The 23778-nt window shown below is 53.2% G+C and overlaps 1 protein-coding gene across 4 annotated transcripts in view; it reads right to left on the reverse strand.

The window, feature by feature from the left end:
* Positions 1 to 23778, reverse strand: part of RNF168 (ring finger protein 168) — a 222749-nt gene that overhangs the window by 51266 nt on the left and 147705 nt on the right. For all 4 annotated transcript variants that reach the window (XM_075340965.1, XM_075340964.1, XM_075340962.1 and 1 more), the window contains exon 4: positions 10931 to 11110. In XM_075340965.1, the coding sequence (XP_075197080.1) occupies positions 10931 to 11110 (180 nt within the window). The remainder of the gene's footprint in view (positions 1 to 10930; positions 11111 to 23778) is intronic.

Genomic DNA, 23778 nt, shown 5'->3' on the forward strand with positions numbered 1-23778 from the left:
GGACTCAATGGCCACACAGTCAGGTTCAGGGCCGCAGAATTCAGATGGAAAAACGGCCCTTGAGACAGCAAGTCTGGACGGTCTGGTAGTGCCCACGGATGGCCTACCGTGAGGTGCCACAGATCCGGGTACCACGACCTCCTTGGCCAGTCTGGAGCGACGAGAATGGCGCGGCGGCAGTCGGACCTGATTTTGCGGAGCACTCTGGGCAACAATGCCAGAGGTGGGAACACATACGGTAGCCGGAACTGCGACCAATCTTGAACTAAGGCGTCTGCCGCCAGAGCTCGGTGATCGTGAGACCGTGCCATGAAAACCGGGACTTTGTTGTTGTGCCGTGACGCCATCAGGTCGACGTCCGGCATCCCCCAGCGGCGACAGATCTCCTGAAACACGTCCGGGTGAAGGGACCATTCCCCTGCGTCCATGCCCTGGCAACTGAGAAAGTCTGCTTCCCAGTTTTCTACGCCTGGGATGTGGACTGCGGATATGGTGGATGCCGTGTCTTCCACCCACGTCAGAATCCGCCGGACTTCCTGGAAGGCTTGCCGACTGCGTGTTCCCCCTTGGTGGTTGATGTATGCCACCGCTGTGGAGTTGTCCAACTGAATTCGGATCTGCTTGCCTTCCAGCCACTGTTGGAAGGCTTGTAGGGCAAGATAGACTGCTCTGATTTCCAGAACATTGATCTGAAGGGTGGACTCTTTCCGAGTCCACGTACCTTGAGCCCTGTGGTGGAGAAACACTGCTCCCCACCCTGATAGACTCGCATCTGTCGTGACCACCGCCCAGGATGGGGGTAGGAACGACTTTCCTTTTGACAATGAGGTGGGAAGAAGCCACCACCGGAGAGATTCCTTGGCTGCCTGAGAGAGGGAGACCTCCCTGTCGAGGGACGTCGACTTCCCGTCCCATTGGCGGAGACTGTCCCATTGTAGTGGACGCAGATGAAACTGCGCAAAAGGAACTGCTTCCATTGCTGCTACCATCTTCCCTAGGAAGTGCATGAGGCGCCTCAAGGGGTGCGACTGGCCCTGCAGGAGAGATTGCACCCCTGTCTGTAGCAAGCACTGTTTGTCCAGTGGAAGTTTCACTATCGCTGAGAGAGTATGAAACTCCATGCCAAGATATATTAGTGATTGGGTCGGGGTTAGATTTGACTTTGAAAAGTTGATGATCCACCCGAAACTCTGGAGAGTCTTCAGTGCCACGTTCAGGCTGTGTTGGCATGCCTCTTGAGAGGGTGCCTTGATAAGTAGATCGTCTAAATACGGGATCACAGAGTGACCTTGCGAGTGCAGGACTGCTACTACTGCTGCCATGACCTTGGTGAAGACCCGAGGGGCTGTCGCCAGCCCGAAAGGTAGAGCTACGAACTGCAGGTGTTCGCTTCCTATAACGAAGCGTAGAAAACGCTGATGCTCTGGTGCAATCGGCACGTGGAGATAACCATCCTTGATGTCTATTGATGCTAGGAAATCTCCTTGAGACATTGAGGCGATAACGGAGCGGAGAGATTCCATCCGGAACCTCCTGGTTTTTACGTGTTTGTTGAGCAGCTTTAGATCCAGGACTGGACGGAACGACCCGTCTTTCTTTGGCACCACAAACAAATTGGAGTAAAAACCGTGGCCTTGTTCCTGAAGAGGAACGGAAGTCACCACTCCTTCCGCCTTTAGAGCGGACACCGCTTGCAGCAGAGCATTGGCTCGGTCGGGCGGTGGAGAAGTTCTGAAGAAACGAGTTGGAGGACGAGAGCTGAACTCTATCCTGTACCCGTGAGACAGAATGTCTCTCACCCAACGGTCTTTGACCTGTGACAGCCAAATGTCGCCAAAGCGGGAGAGCCTGCCACCGACCGAGGATGCGGAGAGAGGAGACTGAAAGTCATGAGGAAGCCGTCTTGGTAACGGTTCTTCCGGCTGGCTTTTTTGGGCGTGATTGAGTCCGCCAAGAATCTGAGCTCCTCTGATCCTTTTGAGTCCTTTTGGACGAGTAGAATTGGGACCTGCCTGAGCCTCGAAAGGACCGAAAACAAGACTGTCCCCTCCTCTGTTGGGGTTTGTTTTGTCTGGGTTGCGGTAAGGCTGAATCCTTACCCTTGGAGTGTTTAATGATTTCATCCAAACGCTCACCAAACAATCGGTCACGAGAAAAAGGCAAACTGGTTAAGCACTTCTTGGAAGAAGAATCTGCCTTCCATTCTCTCAACCACAGGGCTCTGCGTAAAACCACGGAGTTGGCTGACGCCACCGCCGTACGGCTCGTAGAGTCTAGGACAGCAATAATCGCGTAAGACGCGAATGCAGACATTTGAGAGGTCAATGGTGCCACCTGCGGAGCAGATGTACGTGTGACCGTGTCGACCTGTGTAAGGCCAGCTGAAATAGCTTGGAGTGCCCATACGGCTGCGAATGCTGGCGCCAACGACGCTCAAATAGCTTCATAGATGGATTTTAACCAGAGCTCCATCTGTCTGTCAGTGGCATCTTTAAGTGCCGCCCCATCTTCCACTGCAACTAGAGATCTGGCTGCAAGCCTGGAGATTGGAGGGTCCACCTTGGGACACTGTGTCCAGCCCTTGACCACGTCAGGGGGAAAAGGATAGCGCGTATCTTTAAGCCGTTTGGAGAAACGCTTATCTGGATAAGCGTGGTGTTTCTGGATTGCGTCTCTAAAGTCAGAGTGGTCCAGAAAAGTGCTTAATTTACGCTTGGGATACCTGAAATGGAATTTCTCCTGCTGTGAAGCTGCCTCCTCCGCAGGAGGAGCTTGTGGAGAAATATCTAACATCTTATTGATGGACGCTATAAGATCATTCACTATGGCGTCACCATCCGGGGTATCTAGATTGAGAGCGGCCCCAGTATCAGAATCCTGATCAGTTACATCCGCCTCATCACACAGAGAGTCGTCCCGCTGGGACCCTGACCAGTGTGATGAAGTTGAGGGTCGCTCATAGCGAGCCCGCTTAGGTTGTCTGGGACTGTCGTCCGAGTCAGAGCCGTCACCCTGGGGTGCATGTGACACCCCCGGAGCTAGGAAGTGTTCCAGCTGAGGGGGACCAGGGGGCAATGAACCAACAGTGCCCATGGTCTGAGTTACTGGTCTAGACTGCAATGTTTCAAGAATTTTAGACATAGTCATAGACAATCTGTCAGCAAAAGCTGCAAACTCCGTCCCTGTCACCTGGACAGCATTCACAGGTGGTTCTCCCTGGGTCACCTCTAGCAGAGGCCCCGGCTGAGCAATTGCCACAGGGGCCGAGCACTGCACACAATGGGGGTCAGTGGAACCTGCCGGTAGAGCAGCCCCACATGCGGTACAGGCAGCACATAAAGTCCGTGCCTTGGCACTTTTGCTTTTTGCGGACGACATGCTGTTGTCTCCTTGAGAAATCTAAGGAGGGTATATAGCAGAAAATCACCAGCGACCGTACAGTGTAAAGTATTGCCAGCACAAAATACAAAGTACACTATGGCACAAGTGGGGGAGAGCCCTTGAGGGCTGCTTACCGCCCGCTGAAAAGCGGGTGTGAGGTCGTAGAATCCCTTGTCTGGGTCTCCCAGCCTCCCCTCTGCAGCTCAGCGTGCAGGCAGGAATGGCTGCCGGCGTCCTGTGAAGAGGGGCGGACCGTGGGCGTGCCACAAACAAAAGTGCGGGAAACTGCGTCCCACTGTGCCTAGTGTGAGGGCTGGAGTATGTAAAACAGACTCCAGCTCTTAGCGCTGCTGGTCTGTACAGCGTCCCGCCCTCCTCCTGACTGGCAGGTCTGGGGGCGGGAACGATACGAACTAGGCCGCAAAAGCCGGGGACTGTAGTAATCTAGCGCGGCCGTCATATATGCACGGCCAGCGCGGAAGTCCCCGGCGCACCACAAATCCCAGCCGCGACGCAGTAAACACTGACCCCAGCGGCCGGATCGGCCGATCGTACTAAGTCTCCTCACTCAGCAGAGCTGTAGTGAGTAACGGCACAAGCGCAGCAGCGCTGTTTACCCCGGCGCACTAACACACCCAGCAATGCTGCAGTGTGCGTGCGGTAAGCACGGGGACACGGAGTACCTTAATGAAGCAGGGTCCTGTCCCTGAGGAAACTCCGCTCCGTATCCAGCAGATCCTCCAGGGGCTGTGGATGGAGCACGGTCTCAGTGCCCGGAGACCGGTCAAGTCCCACTTTACCCAGAGCCCTAATGGGGATGGGGAAGGAATCAGCATGTGGGCTCCAGCCTCCGTACCCGCAATGGGTACCTCAACCTTAAACACCGCCGACCGCAAGTGGGGTGAGAAGGGAGCATGCTGGGGGCCCCCGTATGGGCCCTCTTTTCTTCCATCCGACATAGTCAGCAGCTGCTGCTGACTAAACAGTGGAGCTATGCGTGCATGTCTGACCTCCTTCGCACAAAGCATAAAACTGGGGAGCCCGTGATCCCACGGGGGGTGTATAGCCAGAAGGGGAGGGGCCTTACACTTTTAAGTGTAATACTTTGTGTGGCCTCCGGAGGCAGTAGCTATACACCCAATTGTCTGGGTCTCCCAATTAGGAGCGACAAAGAAAATTATAATTGGTTTAAAGTAAATTCAATCCGAAGGAATATCGGAGAACTGAAACCATTCAACATGAACAACATGTGTACACAAAAAACAGGGGCGGGTGCTGGGTCTCCCAATTTGAGCTAGAAGAAAAGGAATTTACGGTAAGTAAACAAAATTCCCTTCTTCTTTGTCGCTCCATTGGGAGACCCAGACAATTGGGACGTCCAAAAGCAGTCCCTGGGTGGGTAAATAATACCTCATAATAGAGCCGCAACCGGCTCCGTCCTACAGGTGGGCAACCGCCGCCTGAAGGACTCGCCTACCTAGGCTGGCATCTGCCGAAGCATAGGTATGCACCTGATAGTGTTTCGTGAAAGTGTGCAGGCTCGACCAGGTAGCCGCCTGACACACCTGCTGAGCCGTAGCCTGGTGCCGCAAAGCCCAGGACGCTCCCACGGCCCTGGTAGAATGGGCCTTCAGCCCTGAGGGAACCGGAAGCCCGGAGGAATGATAAGCCTCGAGAATTGGTTCCTTGATCCACCGAGCCAGGGTTGATTTGGAAGCTTGTGTCCCTTTACGCTGGCCAGCGACAAGGACAAAGAGTGCATCCGAGCGGCGCAGGGGCGCCGTACGAGAAATGTAGAATCTGAGTGCTCTCACCAGATCTAACAAGTGCAAATCCTTTTCACATTGGTGAACTGGATGAGGACAAAAAGAGGGTAAGGAGATATCCTGATTGAGATGAAAGGGGATACCACCTTAGGGAGAAATTCCGGAACCGGACGCAGAACCACCTTGTCCTGGTGAAACACCAGGAAGGGGGCTTTGCATGACAGCGCTGCTAGCTCAGACACTCTCCGAAGCGAAGTGACTGCTACTAGGAAAACCACCTTCTGCGAAAGGCGTGAGAGAGAGATATCCCTCATTGGCTCGAACGGTGGTTTCTGAAGAGCCATCAGCACCCTGTTCAGATCCCAGGGTTCTAACGGACGCTTGTAAGGAGGTACGATGTGACAAACCCCCTGCAGGAACGTGCGTACCTGTGGAAGTCTGGCTAGGCGCTTCTGAAAAAAGACAGAGAGCGCAGAGACTTGTCCCTTAAGGGAGCCTAGTGACAAACCCTTTTCTAATCCGGATTGAAGGAAGGACAGAAAAGTGGGCAAGGTAAACGGCCAGGGAGAAACACCCTGAGCAGAGCACCACGACAGGAATATTTTCCACGTCCTGTGGTAGATCTTGGCGGACGTTGGTTTCCTAGCCTGTCTCATGGTGGCAATGACCTCTTGGGATAATCCTGAAGACGCTAGGATCCAGGACTCAATGGCCACACAGTCAGGTTCAGGGCCGCAGAATTCAGATGGAAAAACGGCCCTTGAGACAGCAAGTCTGGTCGGTCTGGTAGTGCCCACGGTTGGCCGACCGTGAGATGCCACAGATCCGGGTACCACGACCTCCTCGGCCAGTCTGGAGCGACGAGGATGGCGCGGCGGCAGTCGGCCCTGATCTTGCGTAACACTCTGGGCAACAGTGCCAGAGGAGGAAACACATAAGGGAGTTGAAACTGCGACCAATCCTGAACTAAGGCGTCTGCCGCCAGAGCTCTGTGATCTCGAGACCGTGCCATGAACGTCGGGACCTTGTTGTTGTGCCGGGACGCCATTAGGTCGACGTCCGGCATGCCCCAGCGGCGACAGATCTCCTGAAACAAGTCCGGGTGAAGGGACCATTCCCCTGTGTCCATGCCCTGGCGACTGAGAAAGTCTGCTTCCCAGTTTTCTACGCCCGGGATGTGAACTGCGGATATGGTGGAGGCTGTGGCTTCCACCCACAGCAGAATCCGCCGAACTTCCTGGAAGGCTTGCCGACTGCGTGTCCCGCCTTGGTGGTTGATGTATGCCACCGCTGTGGAGTTGTCCGACTGAATTCGGATCTGTTTGCCTTCCAGCCACGGCTCGAACGCCTTTAGGGCAAGATACACTGCCCTTATCTCCAGAACATTGATCTGAAGGGAGGACTCTGTCTGAGTCCAAGTCCCCTGAGCCATGTGGTGGAGAAAGACCACTCCCCACCCTGACAGGCTCGCGTCCGTCGTGACCACAGCCCAGGATGGGGGCAGGAAGGATTTCCCCTTCGACAGAGAAGTGGGAAGAAGCCACCACTGAAGGGAAGCTTTGGCTGCCCGAGAAAGGGAGACGTTCTTGTCGAGGGACGTCGACTTCCTGTCCCATTTGCGGAGAATGTCCCATTGAAGTGGGCGCAGATGAAACTGCGCAAAAGGAACTGCCTCCATTGCTGCCACCATCTTCCCTAGGAAGTGCATGAGGCGCCTCAGGGGGTGTGACTGACCATGAAGGAGAGACTGCACCCCTGTCTGTAGTGAACGCTGTTTGTTCAGCGGAAGCTTCACTATCGCTGAGAGAGTATGAAACTCCATGCCAAGATATGTCAGTGATTGGGCCGGTGTCAGATTTGACTTTGGAAAATTGATGATCCACCTGAAACTCTGGAGAGTTTCCAGAGCAATGTTCAGGCTGTGTTGGCATGCCCCTTGAGAGGGTGCCTTGACAAGAAGATCGTCTAAGTAAGGGATCACCGAGTGTCCCTGAGAGTGTAGGATTGCCACCACTGTTGCCATGACCTTGGTGAAGACCCGTGGGGCTGTCGCCAGGCCAAAAGGTAGTGCCACGAACTGAAGGTGTTCGTCCCCTATGGCGAAGCGCAGGAAGCGCTGATGCTCTGGCGCAATCGGTACGTGGAGATAAGCATCTTTGATGTCTATTGATGCCAGGAAATCTCCTTGGGACATTGAGGCGATGACGGAGCGGAGCGATTCCATCCGGAACCGCCTGGTTTTCACATGCTTGTTGAGCAGCTTTAGGTCCAGAACGGGACGGAAGGATCCGTCCTTTTTTGGCACCACGAACAAGTTGGAGTAAAAACCGTGACCCCGTTGCTGAAGAGGAACCGGGATCACCACTCCTTCCGCCTTCAGGGTGCCCACCGCCTGCATAAGAGCCTCGGCTCTGTCGGGGGGTGGAGATGTTCTGAAGAAACGAGTCGGAGGACGAGAGTTGAACACTATCCTGTAACCGTGAGATAGAATGTCTCTCACCCAACGGTCTTGTACCTGTGGCAGCCAGGCGTCGCAAAAGCGGGAGAGCCTGCCACCGACCGAGGATGCGGTTTGAGGAGGCCGAAAGTCATGAGGAGGCCGCTTTGGGAGCGGTTCCTCCGGCGGTCTTTTTGGACGTGACTTAGACCGCCATGCATCGGAGTTCCTCTGATCTTTCTGAGGCCTTTTGGACGAGGAAAATTGAGATCTGCCCGCGGTCCGAAAGGACCGAAACCTCGATTGTACTTTCCGTGGTTGAGGTCTGTTTGGTTTGGACTGGGGTAAGGATGAATCCTTTCCCTTGGATTGTTTAATGATTTCATCCAATCGCTCACCAAACAAGCGGTCGCCAGCTAATGGCAAACCGGTTAAGAACTTTTTGGAAGCAGAGTCTGCCTTCCATTCACGTAGCCACATGGCCCTGCGGAGTACCACCGAGTTGGCGGATGCCACCGCCGTACGGCTCGCAGAGTCCAGGATATCATTAATGGCGTAGGACGCGAACGCCGACGCCTGATTGGTTAAGGACACCACTTGCGGGGCAGATGTACGTGTTACTGCATGAATCTGCGCCTGACAAGCTGAGATAGCTTGGAGTGCCCATACGGCAGCGAATGCTGGGGCAAAAGACGCGCCTATAGCTTCATAGATGGATTTCAACCATAGTTCCATCTGTCTGTCAGTGGCATCTTTGAGTGAAGCCCCATCTTCCACTGCAACTATGGATCTAGCCGCCAGTCTGGAGATTGGAGGATCCACCTTAGGACACTGAGTCCAGCCCTTGACAACCTCGGGGGGGAAGGGATAACGTGTGTCCTTAAGGCGCTTGGAAAAACGCTTGTCTGGACAGTCTCGGTTTTTCTGGATTGCCTCTCTGAAGTCAGAGTGATCCAGAAACATATTTAATGTACGCTTTGGAAACCTGAAACGGAATTTCTCCTGAGAAGCAGACTCCTCAATTGGAGGAGCTGGTGGAGAAATATCCAACACCTGATTGATGGTCGCTATAAGGTCATTCACTACTGCGTCACCTTCAGGTGTATCTAGGTTGAGAGCGGCTTCAGGATCAGAATCCTGATCTGATACCTCCGCTTCATCCTCCAGAGAGTCCCCCTGCTGGGACCCTGAACAGTGTGATGAAGTGGAGGGAATTTCCCAGCGACCCCGCTTGGGCGGCCTGGGACTGCGGTCCGTGTCAGAGACCTCACCCTGGGACCTATGGTTTACCCCCGGGGCACTTTGCTGTTCCAATTGAGGGGGACCAGGGGTCAAGGATTGGATAGAGCCCGGGGCCTGAATCACCGGTCTGGACTGCAATGCTTCCAGTATTTTAGCAGACCATTTATCCATAGTCTCAGACAGTTTGTCAGCAAAGGCTGCAAACTCCGTCCCTGTCACCTGGACAGTGGTAGCAGGTGGATCCACCTGGGCCACCTGTAGCAGAGGCTCCGGCTGAGTAAGTGCCACAGGGGCCGAGCATTGCACACAATGAGGGTCAGTGGAACCTGCCGGTAGTACAGCTGTACATGAGGTACAGGTTGCAAAGTACGCCTGTGCTTTGGCACCCTTGCTTTTTGCAGATGACATGTTGTCTCCTCTGAGAACAACCAGGAGGGTATATAGCCAAGAATCAACAGAGCGACCGTACAGTGCAATGTATAGCCTATAAGCCTATATATATATATATATATATATACACACACACACTTCGGTACTCAGTGGGGCCAGCACCACAGGTGCTGCTTACCGACCGCTCAGAGCGGTTGTGTGGTCACCAGATTCCCTGCCTGGGTCTCCCTGTGTTGTCTCTCCTCTCCAGCGTCTGAATCGCTGACAAGAATGGCTGCCGGCGTTCTGTGGGGAGGAGGAGACCGTGGGCATGCCCAAGAAAAGTGCGGGAACCCAGTGCCCCACTGTACTGAGTGAGGAGGGAGGAGGATACTAATGTATGCTCCAGCCCTCCGTTGACGATCCGTGCAGCGTCCCGCCCCTCCCCTGACTGGCAGGCCTGTGGGCGGGAATAAACGACACTAGGCCGCAGAAGCCGGGGACTAAAGTTATAAGCGCGGCCGGCAATAAGCGCGGCCGCGCGTAGTCCCCCGGCGCACTAACACCTCCAGCAGTGCTGGAAAGTGTCTGGCACAAGCGCTCCATGTCCGGCGCACTAACACACCCAGCAGTGCTGGAAAGTGACTGGCACAAGCGCTCCATGTCCGGCGCACTAACACACCCAGCAGAGCTGGAAAGTGTCTGGCACAAGCGCTCCATGCCCGGCGCACTAACACACCCAGCAGTGCTGTAATATGTATGGCACCAGCGCTCCATGCGCGGTCCCCACGGGGACACAGAGTACCTCATAGTAGCAGGGCCTTGTCCCTGACGATACCCAGCTCCTATCCTGCAGATTCCCAGGGGCTGCGGAGGGAGCACGGTCCCAGTGCCTGGAGACCGATCCGGATCCCACTTCACCCAGAGCCCATTAAGGGATGGGGAAGGAAAACAGCATGTGGCTCCTGCCTGTGTACCCGCAATGGGTACCTCAACCTTAACAACACCGCCGACAAAGTGGCGTGAGAAGGGAGCATGCTGGGGGCCCTGTTATGGGCCCTCTTTTCTTCCATCCGACCTAGTCAGCAGCTGCTGCTGACCAAGCTGTGGAGCTATGCGTGGATGTCTGCCTCCTTCGCACAAAGCATAAAAACTGAGGAGCCCGTGAGCACGGGGGGTGTATAGGCAGAAGGGGAGGGGCTTTACACTTTTAGTGTAATACTTTGTGTGGCCTCCGGAGGCATAGCTATACACCCAATTGTCAATTGTCTGGGTCTCCCAATGGAGCGACAAAGAAATATCTTTTGATATGGTTAGCACTGCAGTCTTGCAGCGCTGGGTCCTGGGTTCAAATCCCACCAAGGACACCATCTGCAAGGAGTTTGTATGTTCTCCCCGTGTTTGCGTGGGTATCCTCCGGGTACTCCGGTTTCCTCCCACACTCCAAAGACATACAGATAGGGACTCTAGATTGTGAGCCCCAATGGGGACAGTGTTGCCAATGCATGTAAAGCGCTGTGGAATTAATAGCGCTATATAAATGAATAAAATTATTATTATCATTATTATATGTCCTAGACACAATAGAGGCTTGGTGGATTAGCCCCACAATCATTAAAACAAAGGGCAGAAGCACTTAGTCGAGCACTGCTCATGTCACCTCCTTCATTTTATCCTTCAGTGGGGATTTGCGTTAGGTCTAGTTTTCTAAAGGTGCAGAGAAACGCTAACTTACCAAATCACTACTAATCATCCATGCTAACTCTTCATCCCGCTTGAGCTGCTGATCCAACTGCTCCTGTGCGTTTTCCAGATGTAATCGCTGCTCCTCCTCTTCCTCAGCCAGCAGTTTCCGTATATACTCCTCACTTGCCCTATGTTCTTCCGCTTCTCTATCAAGTCGCTCAGCTTCAATCTGTGGAGACATGATACAGAAAGAAGAGGTCATCACCACTAACCTCTTACCATTATGGGAGAGCCCCATTAGTTTTAGTTCTGATCTGTCACTTTATGAAGTAACAATTCGGTGATGCTTTGGAAAATATTTTTTCATCACACTTAGTATCACTATTATCACCTACATTCAGGTTAATAAAATTCCCACTTATTGATGAAGAAGGGAATTTTGTTTACTTACCGTAAATTCCTTTTCTTCTAGCTCCTATTGGGAGACCCAGACAATTGGGTGTATAGCTACTGCCTCCGGAGGCCACACAAAGTATTACACTTTAAAAAGTGTAACCCCTCCCCTCTGCCTATACACCCTCCCGTGCATCACGGGCCCATCAGTTTTGGTGCCAAAGCAGGAAGGAGGAAACTTATAAATTGGTCTAAGGTAAATTCAATCCGAAGGATGTTCGGAGAACTGAAACCATGAACCAAAAGAACAATTCAACATGAACAACATGTGTACACAAAAGAACAAACAGCCCGAAGGGAACAGGGGCGGGTGCTGGGTCTCCCAATAGGAGCTAGAAGAAAAGGAATTTACGGTAAGTAAACAAAATTCCCTTCTTTGTCGCTCCATTGGGAGACCCAGACAATTGGGACGTCCAAAAGCAGTCCCTGGGTGGGTAAAAGAATACCCCGATAAAAAGAGCCGAAACAACAGCCCCCTCTTACAGGTGGGCAACCGCCGCCTGAAGGGCTCGCCTACCTACGCTGGCATCTGCCGAAGCATAGGCATGCACCTGATAGTGTTTCGTGAAAGTGTGCAGACTCGACCAGGTAGCTGCCTGACACACATGCTGAGCCGTAGCCTGGTGCCGCAATGCCCAGGACGCACCCACGGCTCTGGTAGAATGGGCTTTCAGCCCTGAAGGAATCGGAAGCCCAGAAGAACGGTAGGCTTCAAAAATCGGTTCCTTGATCCACCGAGCCAAGGTTGACTTGGAAGCCTGCGACCCCTTACGCTGGCCAGCGACAAGGACAAAGAGCGCATCAGAGCGGCGCAGTGGCGCCGTGCGAGACACGTAGATCCGGAGTGCTCTCACTAGATCTAACAAATGCAAATCCTTTTCATATTGGTGAATTGGATGAGGGCAAAATGAAGGTAAGGAGATATCCTGATTGAGATGAAAAGTGGACACCACCTTAGGGAGAAAGTCCGGGACCGGACGCAGAACCACCTTATCCTGGTGAAATACCAGGAAAGGGCCTTTGCATGACAGCGCTGCAAGCTCTGACACTCTACGGCGTGAAGTAACCGCCACTAGAAATGCCACCTTCTGCGAAAGATGTGATAGAGAGACATCCCGCAGCGGCTCAAAAGGCGGTTTTTGAAGAGCCCGTAGAACCATGTTGAGATCCCAGGGTTCCAGCGGACGCTTGTAAGGTGGGACTATGTGGCAAACTCCCTGCAGGAACGTGCGGACCTGCGGAAGCCTGGCTAGACACTTTTGAAAAAAACACGGAAAGCGCCGAGACTTGACCTTTGAGAGAGCCGAGAGACAAACCCTTGTCCAATCCCGATTGAAGGAAGGAAAGAAACCTGGGTAAGGCAAACGGCCAGGGGGTAAACCCCCTCTCAGAGCACCAGGCTAAGAAGATCCTCCAAGTTCTGTGATAGATCTTGGCTGACGTTGGTTTCCTGGCCTGTCTCATAGTGGCAATGACCTCTTGAGACAACCCTGAGGACGCTAAGAGCCAGGACTCAATGGCCACACAGTCAGGTTGAGGGCCGCAGAATTCAGATGGAAAAATGGCCCTTGAGATAGCAAGTCTGGTCGGTCTGGGAGCGCCCACGGTTGCCCCACCGTGAGATGCCACAGATCCGGGTACCACGACCGCCTCGGCCAATCTGGAGCGACGAGGATGGCGCGGCGGCAGTCGGACCTGATCTTGCGCAACACTCTAGGCAGCATTGCCAGAGGAGGGAATACATAAGGCAGTTGAAACTGCGACCCATCCTGAACTAAGGCGTCCGCCGCCAGAGCTCTGTGGTCCTGAGACCGTGCCATGAATGCCGGGACCTTGTTGTTGCGCCGAGACGCCATGAGATCGACGTCCGGCGTTCCCCAGCGGCAACAGATCTCTTGAAACATGTCCGGGTGGAGAGACCATTCCCCCGCGTCCATGCCCTGGCGACTGAGGAAGTCTGCTTCCCAGTTTTCTACGCCCGGAATGTGAACCGCGGAGATGGTGGAGGCTGTGGCCTCCGCCCACAGCAGAATCCGCCGGACTTCTTGGAAGGCTTGACGACTGCGAGTGCCGCCCTGGTGGTTGATGTACGCAACCGCCGTGGCGTTGTCCGACTGTATGCGGATCTGCCTGCCCTCGAGCCACCGATGGAACGCCTTGAGGGCTAGATACACTGCCCTTATCTCCAGAACACTGATCTGAAGGGAGGACTCTGTCGGAGTCCAGGTTCCCTGAGCCTTGTGGTGGAGAAAAACCGCTCCTCATCCTGACAGGCTCGCGTCCGTCGTGACCACAGCCCAGGATGGGGGCAGAAAGGATTTTTCTTTTGACAGAGAAGTGGGGAGAAGCCACCACTGAAGTGAGGTCTTGGCTTCCAGAGACAGAGAGACGTTCCTGTCTAAGGACGTCGGCCTCTTGTCCCATTTGCGGAGAATGTCCCATTGGAGAGGACGCAGATGAAATTGCGCAAATGGAACTGCCTCCATTGCTGCCACCATCTTCCCCAGGAAGTGCATGAGGCGCCTCAAGGGGTGCGACTGGGCCCGAAGAAGGGATTGCACCCCTGTCTGCAGCGACCGCTGTTTGTCCAGCGGTAGCTTGACCATCGTTGAGAGAGTATGAAACTCCATCCCGAGGTACGTCAGTGACTGGGTCGGAGACAATTTTGAATTTGGAAAATTGATGATCCACCCGAACCTCTGGAGAGTCTCCAGAGCAACGGTCAGACTGTGTTAACAAGCCACCCGTGAGGGTGCCTTGACTAGGAGAACGTCTGGGTAAGGGATCACCGAGTGGCCCTGAGAGTGTAGGATCGCTACGACAGATGCCATGACCTTGGTGAAGCCCCGTGGGGCTGTCGCCAGGCCGAAAGGCAGTGCCACAAACTGAAGGTGTTCGTCCCTGATGGCGAAACGCAGGAAGCGTTGATGCTCTTGAGCGATCGGCACATGGAGATATGCATCTTTGATGTCGATTGATGCTAGGAAGTCTCCTTGGGACATCGAAGCGATGACAGATCGGAGGGATTCCATGCGAAACCGCCTGGTTGTCACATGTCTGTTGAGCAATTTGAGGTCCAAAACGGGACGGAATGAGCCGTCCTTCTTTGGCACCACGAACAGATTGGAGTAAAAACCGCGACCGCGTTCCTGAAGGGGAACGGGGATCACCACCCCTTCTGTTTTCAGAGTGTCCACCGCCTGAAAAAGCGCAACGGTCCGTTCGGGGGGCGGAGATGTTCTGAAAAAAACGAGTCGGAGGACGAGAGCTGAACTCTATCCTGTTGGACGAGGAGGGTTGGGACGCTTGAGAAGCCAAGGACACAACCTGCGGGGCAGAGGTACGTGTGACCGCATTAATCTCAGCCAGAGAAGCTGAGATAGCTTGGAGAGCCCTCACGGCTGCGAAGGCCGGAGCAAAAGATGCGCCTATGGCTTCATAGATGGATTTCATCATAAGCTTTATTTGCCTGTCAGTGGCATCCATGAGAGATGAACCAACTGCCACTAATACTACGGATCTAGCCGCCAGTATGGAGACTGGAGGATCCACCTTGTGACACTGAGCCCAGCCCTTAACAACGTCAGGGGGGGAAAGGGTAACGTGTGTCATTAAGGCGCTTAGTAAAGCGCTTGTCCGGAAAGTTCTGTGCTTCTGGACAGCCTCTCTGGAGTTAGAGTGATCGAAAAAAAACGCACTCCGTGTACATTTAGGAAACCTAAACTGGTGTTTCTCCCGCTGTGAAGCCGACTCCTCCATAGGAGAAGATGGGGAAGAGAGGTCTAGCACCTGGTTGATGGACGCTATAAGGTCATTTACTATGGCGTCCCCTTCAGGTGTATCCAGATTGAGAGCAACGTCAGGGTCAGAGCCCTGAGCTGCGACCTCCGCTTCATTCTCCCGAGAGTCCTCAAGCTGAGACCCCGAACAGCGTGATGAAGTCGTGGAAGGTTCCCAGCGAGCCCGGTTAGCCTGTCTGAGGCCGTGGTCCGTGTCGGAGTTCTCACCGTGGGATCTGGGTGTTACCCCAGGAGCCCCTTGTTGTACCGACCCAGAGGGGCCTGGGAGCGATGAACTCACAGCGCCCTGGCCCTGTGTTACCGGTCTGGACTGCAAAGCTTCCAGTATCTTAGCAGCCCCTCTGTTCATAGACTGGGCCATGGAATGTGAAAGCGACTCAGAGAGTTGCTCAGTCAAACGTGCAAACTCTGTCCCTGCCATCTGTGCAGTGGAAACCGGTGGTACCACCTGAGCCGAGGGTCCCACCAGTGCCGGAGGCTCCGGCTGAGTGAGAGCCCCAGGGGCCAAGCATTTTGATAGGTGGAACCTGCCGGCAATATAGCCGCACAAGAGGTACAGGTTGCAAAGAAAGCCTGTTTGCGGACGACCTGCTGTTGTCACCTCTTAGTAATCAGCGAGGGTATATAGCCAAAAGCAAATAGTGCTGCCGAACAGTGAAATATTATATATATATATATATATATATATATATATATATATATATATATATATATATATATATATATATATATATATACATATACATACACACTTCGGCACCCAAGGCGGGCCAGCACCCGATTGGGAAACTGGTGCCCCACAGTGCACAGTGAGGGGGGAGGAGGATACCAAGTATGCTCCAGCCCTCACTGCAGACGTCCAGTCGGCCGTCCCATCGTTACCCCTGACTGGCAGGCCCGGGAACGGGGGTATATGGTACTAGGCCGCAAGAGCCGGGGACTAAAGTTAAAAACGCGGCCGGCAAACAGGCGCGGTCGGCGCGGGAGTCCCGGTCTCGCAAACCACACAGCAACCGCTGCGGCGTTTGTAACCCAGGTGCTGCATGCAGCGTGCCCAAAAGGGGATACAGAGTACCTTATGGATGCAGGGCTCTGTCCCTGATGATGTCCAGTCTCCTGTCCGTCAGAATCCCCCAGGGGCTGCGGATGGAGCCCGGTCACAGTGCATGGCGACCGGTTAGGAACCCCCTCTCCCAGAGCTGCAGAGCATTCTGAGATCCTCCACCGGCAGAAACATACTGAGACCCATATAACAATGGCTGCCGGCGTTCCGAGGGGAGGAGGGAGCCGAGGGCGGAACCACAAAAGTGCGGGAATCTGTGCCCCATAGTGATCAGTGAGGGGGGAGGAGGACAGCGAAGTGTGCTCCAGCCCTCACTGTCGGCGTCATACCGACCGTCCCGCCCTTCCCCCTGACTGGCAGGCCCAGGGGCGGGAGTTTAATACACTAGGCCGCAAAAGCCGGGGACTAAAGTAAAAACCGCGGCCGGCAAACAGGCACGGTCGGCGCGGTAGTCCCGGTCAAAAAAACCACACCGCAGTCGCTGCAGCGTCTGAGGCCAAGGTGCTTCATGCACCGTCCCAAAGGGGACACAGTACCTGTAGATGCAGGGCCATGTCCCTGACGATACTCAGTCTCCTGTCCGGCAGATACCACCAGGGGCTGCGGAGGGAGCCCGGTCCCAGTGTCTGGATGACCGGTTAGGATCCCACTTCACCCAGAGCCCCTAAGGGATGGGGAAGGAAAACGGCATGTGGCTCCAGCCTGTGTACCCGCAATGTGTACCTCAACCTTAACAGCACCGCCGACTCAGTGGGGTGAGAAGGAAGCATGCCGGGAGCCCTGTTAGGGGCCCTCTTTTCTTCCATCCGATATAATCAGCAGCTGCTGCTGACTAAAATGTGGAGCATTGTGTGAATGTCAGCCTCCTTCAACACAAAGCATAAAACTGATGGGCCCGTGATGCACGGGAGGGTGTATAGGCAGAGGGGAGGGGTTACACTTTTTAAAGTGTAATACTTTGTGTGGCCTCCGGAGGCAGTAGCTATACACCCAATTGTCTGGGTCTCCCAATGGAGCGACAAAGAAAAGAAAATTTGATAAATTTTCCAAATTTGCAATTTCAAAACTACAATTTTTTTTATGTATATATACATTGAAGACTTATGAAATGCCCGCATGGCTAGCCACATATCGTAATTATTGCCATACTATATTATATATAAAACACATGCGGATCAAGGTATAACCAAGAGAAACAAAAGAAAAAACGATCAAACATTCCAATAGGTGCAAATATATTTTATTAATCAAGTGAGGGGTTAAAACACCATGTAAAAGAGGTACATAAATACCCAGGTGCATTCAAACAGATATTAGATTACCATAATTACACTATATAATTCTCAATATAGTAAAAAAAAAAAAAAAAAAAAAAAAAAAAAACCAGACTAAAGCCTGCTTTACACCTTACGATATCACATACGAAACCGTATGCGATCGTAACCGCCCCCATCATATGTGCGGCACGTTCAATATGTTGACCGTGCGCACAAACGATTATTTCCCATCACACGTACTTACCCTTCCATACGACCTCGCTGTGGGCGGCGAACATCCACTTCCTGGAGTGGGAGGAACGTTCAGCGTCACATCGCCGTCACGCGGCAGCCGGCCAATAGAAGTGGAGGGGCGGAGATAAGCGGGACGTAAACATCCCGCCCACCTCCTTCCTTCCGCATTGCCGGCAGGAGCCGCGGGACGCAGGTAACATCTGTTCACTGTTCCCGGGCTGTCACACACTGCGATGTGTGGTACCTCGGAAACATTGAACAACCCGACGTGCAATTTTAAGGAAATGAACGTCGTGTATGCGATGAACGGTTTTACGTTCAATCGCACGTACCTGTCACACGCTACAACAACACTAACAATGCCAGATGTGCGTCACTTACGACGTGACCCTGCCGACACATTGTAAGATTTGTTATAGCGTGTAAAGCCCGGATATCAAATACAAAGTACTATATAGCGCTCCCAAAATATATCCAATCAGGTGCTTAATTGAGATAGATTATGATAAAAAAAACTCCCATACATTTTTTATGTCCATATAGTCATATCACAGCAAATTGTTACATTTTGTAAAGGTTTAGATCAGCAATTTTTTAAATAGCCCAATATATGGGCTAGGATGATAGACGAGTGGAACATTTAAGCAGAAGATTTAACCAATTTTTTTTTTTTTTTTACACGGCTTTATTACATTATGAGGGGCTTATTCCAGAAAACTGCCAAAGGTTATAACATATTAAAAACTGCAAAGCAGAATTAAATGAAAAGAAGGGAATTTTGTTACTTACCGTAAATTCCTTTTCTTCTAGCTCCTATTGGGAGACCCAGACGATTGGGTGTATAGCACTGCCCTCCGGAGGCCACACAAAGCAATTACACTAAAAAGTGTAAGGCCCCTCCCCTTCTGGCTATACACCCCCAGTGGGATCACTGGCTCACCAGTTTTAGTGCAAAAGCAAGAAGGAGGAAAGCCAATAACTGGTTTAAACAAATTCACTCCGAAGATACGTCGGAGAACTGAAAACCATTCAACATGAACAACATGTGTACCCGAAAAACAACCAAAAATCCCGAAGGACAACAGGGCGGGTGCTGGGTCTCCCAATAGGAGCTAGAAGAAAAGGAATTTACGGTAAGTAACAAAATTCCCTTCTTCTTCGGCGCTCCATTGGGAGACCCAGACGATTGGGACGTCCAAAAGCTGTCCCTGGGTGGGTAAAGAAATACCTCATGTTAGAGCTGCAAAGACAGCCCTCCCCTACGGGGAGGCAACTGCCGCCTGCAGGACTCTTCTACCTAGGCTGGCGTCCGCCGAAGCATAGGTATGCACCTGATAATGTTTGGTGAAAGTGTGCAGACTCGACCAGGTGGCTGCCTGGCACACCTGTTGAGCCGTAGCCTGGTGTCGTAATGCCCAGGACGCACCCACGGCTCTGGTAGAATGGGCCTTCAGCCCTGATGGAACCGGAAGCCCAGCAGAACGGTAGGCTTCAAGAATTGGTTCTTTGATCCATCGAGCCAGGGTGGCTTTGGAAGCCTGCGACCCTTTGCGCTTACCAGCGACAAGGACAAAGAGTGCATCCGAGCGGCGCAGGGGCGCCGTGCGGGAAATGTAGATTCTGAGTGCTCTCACCAGATCCAACAAATGTAAATCCTTTTCATACCGATGAACTGCATGCGGATAAAAGGAAGGCAAGGAGATATCCTGATTAAGATGAAAAGAGGATACCACCTTAGGGAGAAACTCCTGAATGGGGCGCAGCACTACCTTGTCCTGGTGGAACACCAGGAAAGGAGCCTTGGATGACAGCGCTGCTAGTTCGGACACTCTCCGAAGAGACGTGACCGCTACCAGAAAGGCCACTTTCTGTGAGAGTCGAGAAAGTGACACATCCCTCAGAGGCTCGAAGGGCGGCTTCTGGAGAGCAACAAGGACCTTGTTTAGATCCCACGGATCTAACGGCCGCCTGTATGGAGGTACGATATGACAAACCCCCTGCAGGAACGTGCGCACCTGAGAAAGTCGTGCTAGACGCTTCTGAAAAAACACGGATAGTGCCGAGACTTGCCCTTTAAGGGAGCCGAGCGACAAGCCCTTTTCCAACCCAGATTGCAGGAAGGAAAGAAAGACAGGTAACGCGAATGGCCAGGGAGATACTCCTTGTGCAGAGCACCAGGATAAGAAAATCTTCCACGTTCTGTGGTAGATCTTAGCAGAAGTGGACTTCCTAGCCTGTCTCATGGTGGCCACGACCCCTTGGGATAATCCTGAAGACGCTAGGATCCAGGACTCAATGGCCACACAGTCAGGTTCAGGGCCGCAGAATTCCGATGGAAAAACGGCCCTTGGGACAGTAAGTCTGGACGGTCTGGTAGTGCCCACGGTTGGCCGACCGTGAGATGCCACAGATCCGGGTACCACGACCTCCTCGGCCAGTCTGGGGCGACGAGTATGACGCGGCCGCAATCGGATCTGATCTTGCGTAACACTCTGGGCAAGAGTGCCAGAGGTGGGAACACATAAGGGAGCCGGAACTGCGACCAATCTTGCACTAAGGCGTCTGCCGCCAGAGCTCTTTGATCGCGAGACCGCGCTATGAAGGTCGGGACCTTGTTGTTGTGCCGAGACGCCATTAGGTCGACGTCCGGCACACCCCAGCGGCGGCAGATTTCCTGAAACACGTCCGGGTGAAGGGACCATTCCCCTGCGTCCATGCCCTGGCGACTGAGGAAGTCTGCTTCCCAGTTTTCTACGCCCGGGATGTGAACTGCTGATATGGTGGATGCTCTTTCCTCTACCCACATCAGAATCCGCCTGACTTCCTGGAAGGCTTGCCGACTGCGTGTCCCTCCTTGGTGGTTGATGTATGCCACCGCTGTGGAGTTGTCCGACTGAATTCGGATCTGTTTTCCTTCCAGCCACTGCTGGAAGGCTAATAGGGCAAGATACACTGCCCTGATCTCCAGAACATTGATCTGAAGGGTGGATTCCTGCTGAGTCCACGTCCCTTGAGCCCTGTGGTGGAGAAAAACTGCTCCCCACCCTGACAGACTCGCGTCTGTCGTGACCACTGCCCAGGATGGGGGCAGGAATGATCTTCCCTGCGATAATGAGGTGGGAAGAAGCCACCATAGCAGAGAATCCTTGGCCGTCTGAGAAAGGGAGACTTTCCTGTCTAGGGAAGTTGTCTTCCCGTCCCATTGGCGGAGAATGTCCCATTGAAGTGGACGCAGATGAAACTGCGCGAACGGGACTGCCTCCATTGCTGCCACCATCTTCCCTAGGAAGTGCATGAGGCGCCTTAAGGGGTGCGACTGACACTGAAGGAGAGACTGCACCCCTGTCTGTAGTGACCGCTGCTTGTCCAGCGGAAGCTTCACTATCGCTGAGAGAGTATGAAACTCCATGCCAAGATACGTTAGTGATTGAGTCGGTGCCAGGTTTGACTTTGAAAAGTTGATGATCCACCCGAAAGTCTGGAGAGTCTCCAGCGCAACATTCAGGCTGTGTTGGCATGCCTCTTGAGAGGGTGCTTTGACAAGTAGATCGTCCAAGTAAGGGATCACCGAGTGTCCCTGAGAATGCAAGACTGCTACCATTGCCGCCATGACCTTGGTGAAAACCCGTGGGGCTGTCGCCAGACCAAATGGCAGAGCTACGAACTGGAGATGGTCGTCTCCTATCACGAAACGTAGAAAACGTTGGTGCTCTGTAGCAATCGGCACGTGGAGATAAGCATCTTTGATGTCTATTGATGCAAGGAAATCTCCTTGAGACATTGAGGCAATGACAGAGCGGAGGGATTCCATCCGGAACCGCCTGGCGTTCACATGCTTGTTGAGCAGCTTTAGGTCCAGAACAGGACGGAACGAGCCGTCCTTTTTTTGGAACCACGAAGAGATTGGAGTAAAAACCTTGCCCTTGTTCCTGCAGAGGAACAGGGATCACCACTCCTTCTGCTCTTAGTGAGCACACCGCCTGCAGAAGGGCATTTGCTCGGTCGGGATGTGGGGAGGTTCTGAAGAACCGAGGCGGAGGATGAGAACTGAATTCTATCCTGTACCCGTGAGACAAAATGTCTGCTACCCACCGGTCTTTGACCTGTGGCAGCCAAATGTCGCAAAAGCGGGAGAGCCTGCCACCGACCGAGGATGCGGAGGGATGAGGCCGAAAGTCATGAGGCAGCCGCCTTGGAAGCGGTTCCTCCGGTTGTTTTCTTGGGGCGTGAATGAGCCCGCCAGGAATCTGAGCTCCTTTGCTCCTTCTGAGTCCCTTTGGACGAGGAGAATTGGGTCTTGCTGGAGCCTCGAAAGGACCGAAACCTCGACTGCCACTTCCTCTGTTGAGGTTTGCTCGATCTGGGCTGGGGTAAGGAGGAGTCCTTACCCTTGGACTGTTTAATGATCTCAGCCAATTGCTCACCAAACAGTCTGTCTCCAGATAGTGGCAAGCTGGTTAAACATTTCTTGGAAGCAGAATCTGCTTTCCATTCCTTTAACCACAAGGCTCTGCGCAAAACCACAGAGTTGGCAGACGCCATTGAGGTACGGCTCGTAGAGTCCAGGACAGCGTTGATAGCGTAAGTCGCAAACGCAGACATTTGCGAGGTTAGGGACGCTACTCGCGGCACTGCTGGACGTATGATAGAGTCCACTTGTGCCAGGCCAGCTGAAATAGCTTGGAGTGCCCACACGGCCGCGAATGCTGGAGCAAACGACGCGCCGATAGCTTCATAGACAGACTTTAACCAAAGGTCCATCTGTCTGTCATTGGCATCTTTAAGTGAAGCCCCATCTTCCACTGCAACTAAGGATCTAGCCGCAAGCCTGGAGATTGGGGGGTCCACCTTTGGACACTGGGTCCAGCGTTTGACCACGTCAGGGGGAAAGGGATAACGTGTATCCTTAAGACGTTTGGAGAAACGCTTATCTGGATAAGCATGATGTTTCTGGACTGATTCTCTGAAGTCAGAGTGGTCCAGAAAAGTACTCAATTTACGCCTAGGATACCGGAACTGGAACTTCTCCTGCTGTGCAGCTGCCTCCTCTGCAGAAGGGGCTGGGGGAGAAATATCCAACAGTCTATTGATGGCCGCTATAAGGTCATTTACCATAGCGTCACCATCAGGGGTATCTAGATTGAGAGCGGTGTCAGGAGTAGATTCCTGATCACCCACCTCTGTCTCCTCATACAGAGCCTCGTCTCGCTGAGACCCTGACCAGTGTGATGACGGCGAGGGTCTTTCCCAGCGCGCCCGCTTAGGCTGCCTGGGACTGTCATCCGAGTCAGAGTCTTCAGCCTGTGATGCCTGGGACCCCCTTGAAGTACGGATTAGTTCCAACTGAGGGGGACCGGGGAGCATAGACACAGCAGTGTCCATGGTCTGAGAAACTGGCCTGGACTGCAAGGTTTCCAGGATTTTTGTCATAGTCACAGACATCTTATCAGCAAAAACTGCAAATTCTGTCCCCGTCACCGGGGCAGGGTTCACAGGCGTCTCTGCCTGGGCCACTACTACCATAGACTCTGGCTGACGAAGTGGCACAGGGACCGAACATTGCACACAATGGGGGTCATTGGAACCTGCCGGTAGATTAGCCCCACATGCGGCACAAGCAGTGCATACCGCCTGTGCCTTGGCACCCTTGCGTTTTGCGGATGACATGTTGTTGTCTCCTCAGAGCAATGAGGGTATAAGCCAAGAAGCGACTGTACAGTGCAATATAAATATATATGGTACAGAGAAAAAAATGCACCAAATAACACTGTGGCACTAGTGGGGCCAGCACTTATGTGCAGCTTACCGCCCGCATAAACGCGGGTGTGTGGTCGCCAGAGTCCCTTGTCTGAGTCCCCCAGAGCCTGTGTCCTTTCTCCAGCCAGACTGCATGCAGGAATGGCTGCCGGCGTCCTGTGGAGAGGGGCGGGCCCTGGGCGTGTTGAGACCAAGAGCGGGAAACTTGCGTCCCCACTGTGCCCAGTGAGAGGGCTGGAGCATGTAAATAAGACTCCAGCCCTCGGCGCTGACTATCGTACAGCGTCTCTCCCTTGCCCTGATTGACAGGGTG

This window comes from Anomaloglossus baeobatrachus, chromosome 3 (genome assembly GCF_048569485.1).
Source record: "Anomaloglossus baeobatrachus isolate aAnoBae1 chromosome 3, aAnoBae1.hap1, whole genome shotgun sequence".
NCBI lineage: Eukaryota > Metazoa > Chordata > Amphibia > Anura > Aromobatidae > Anomaloglossus > Anomaloglossus baeobatrachus.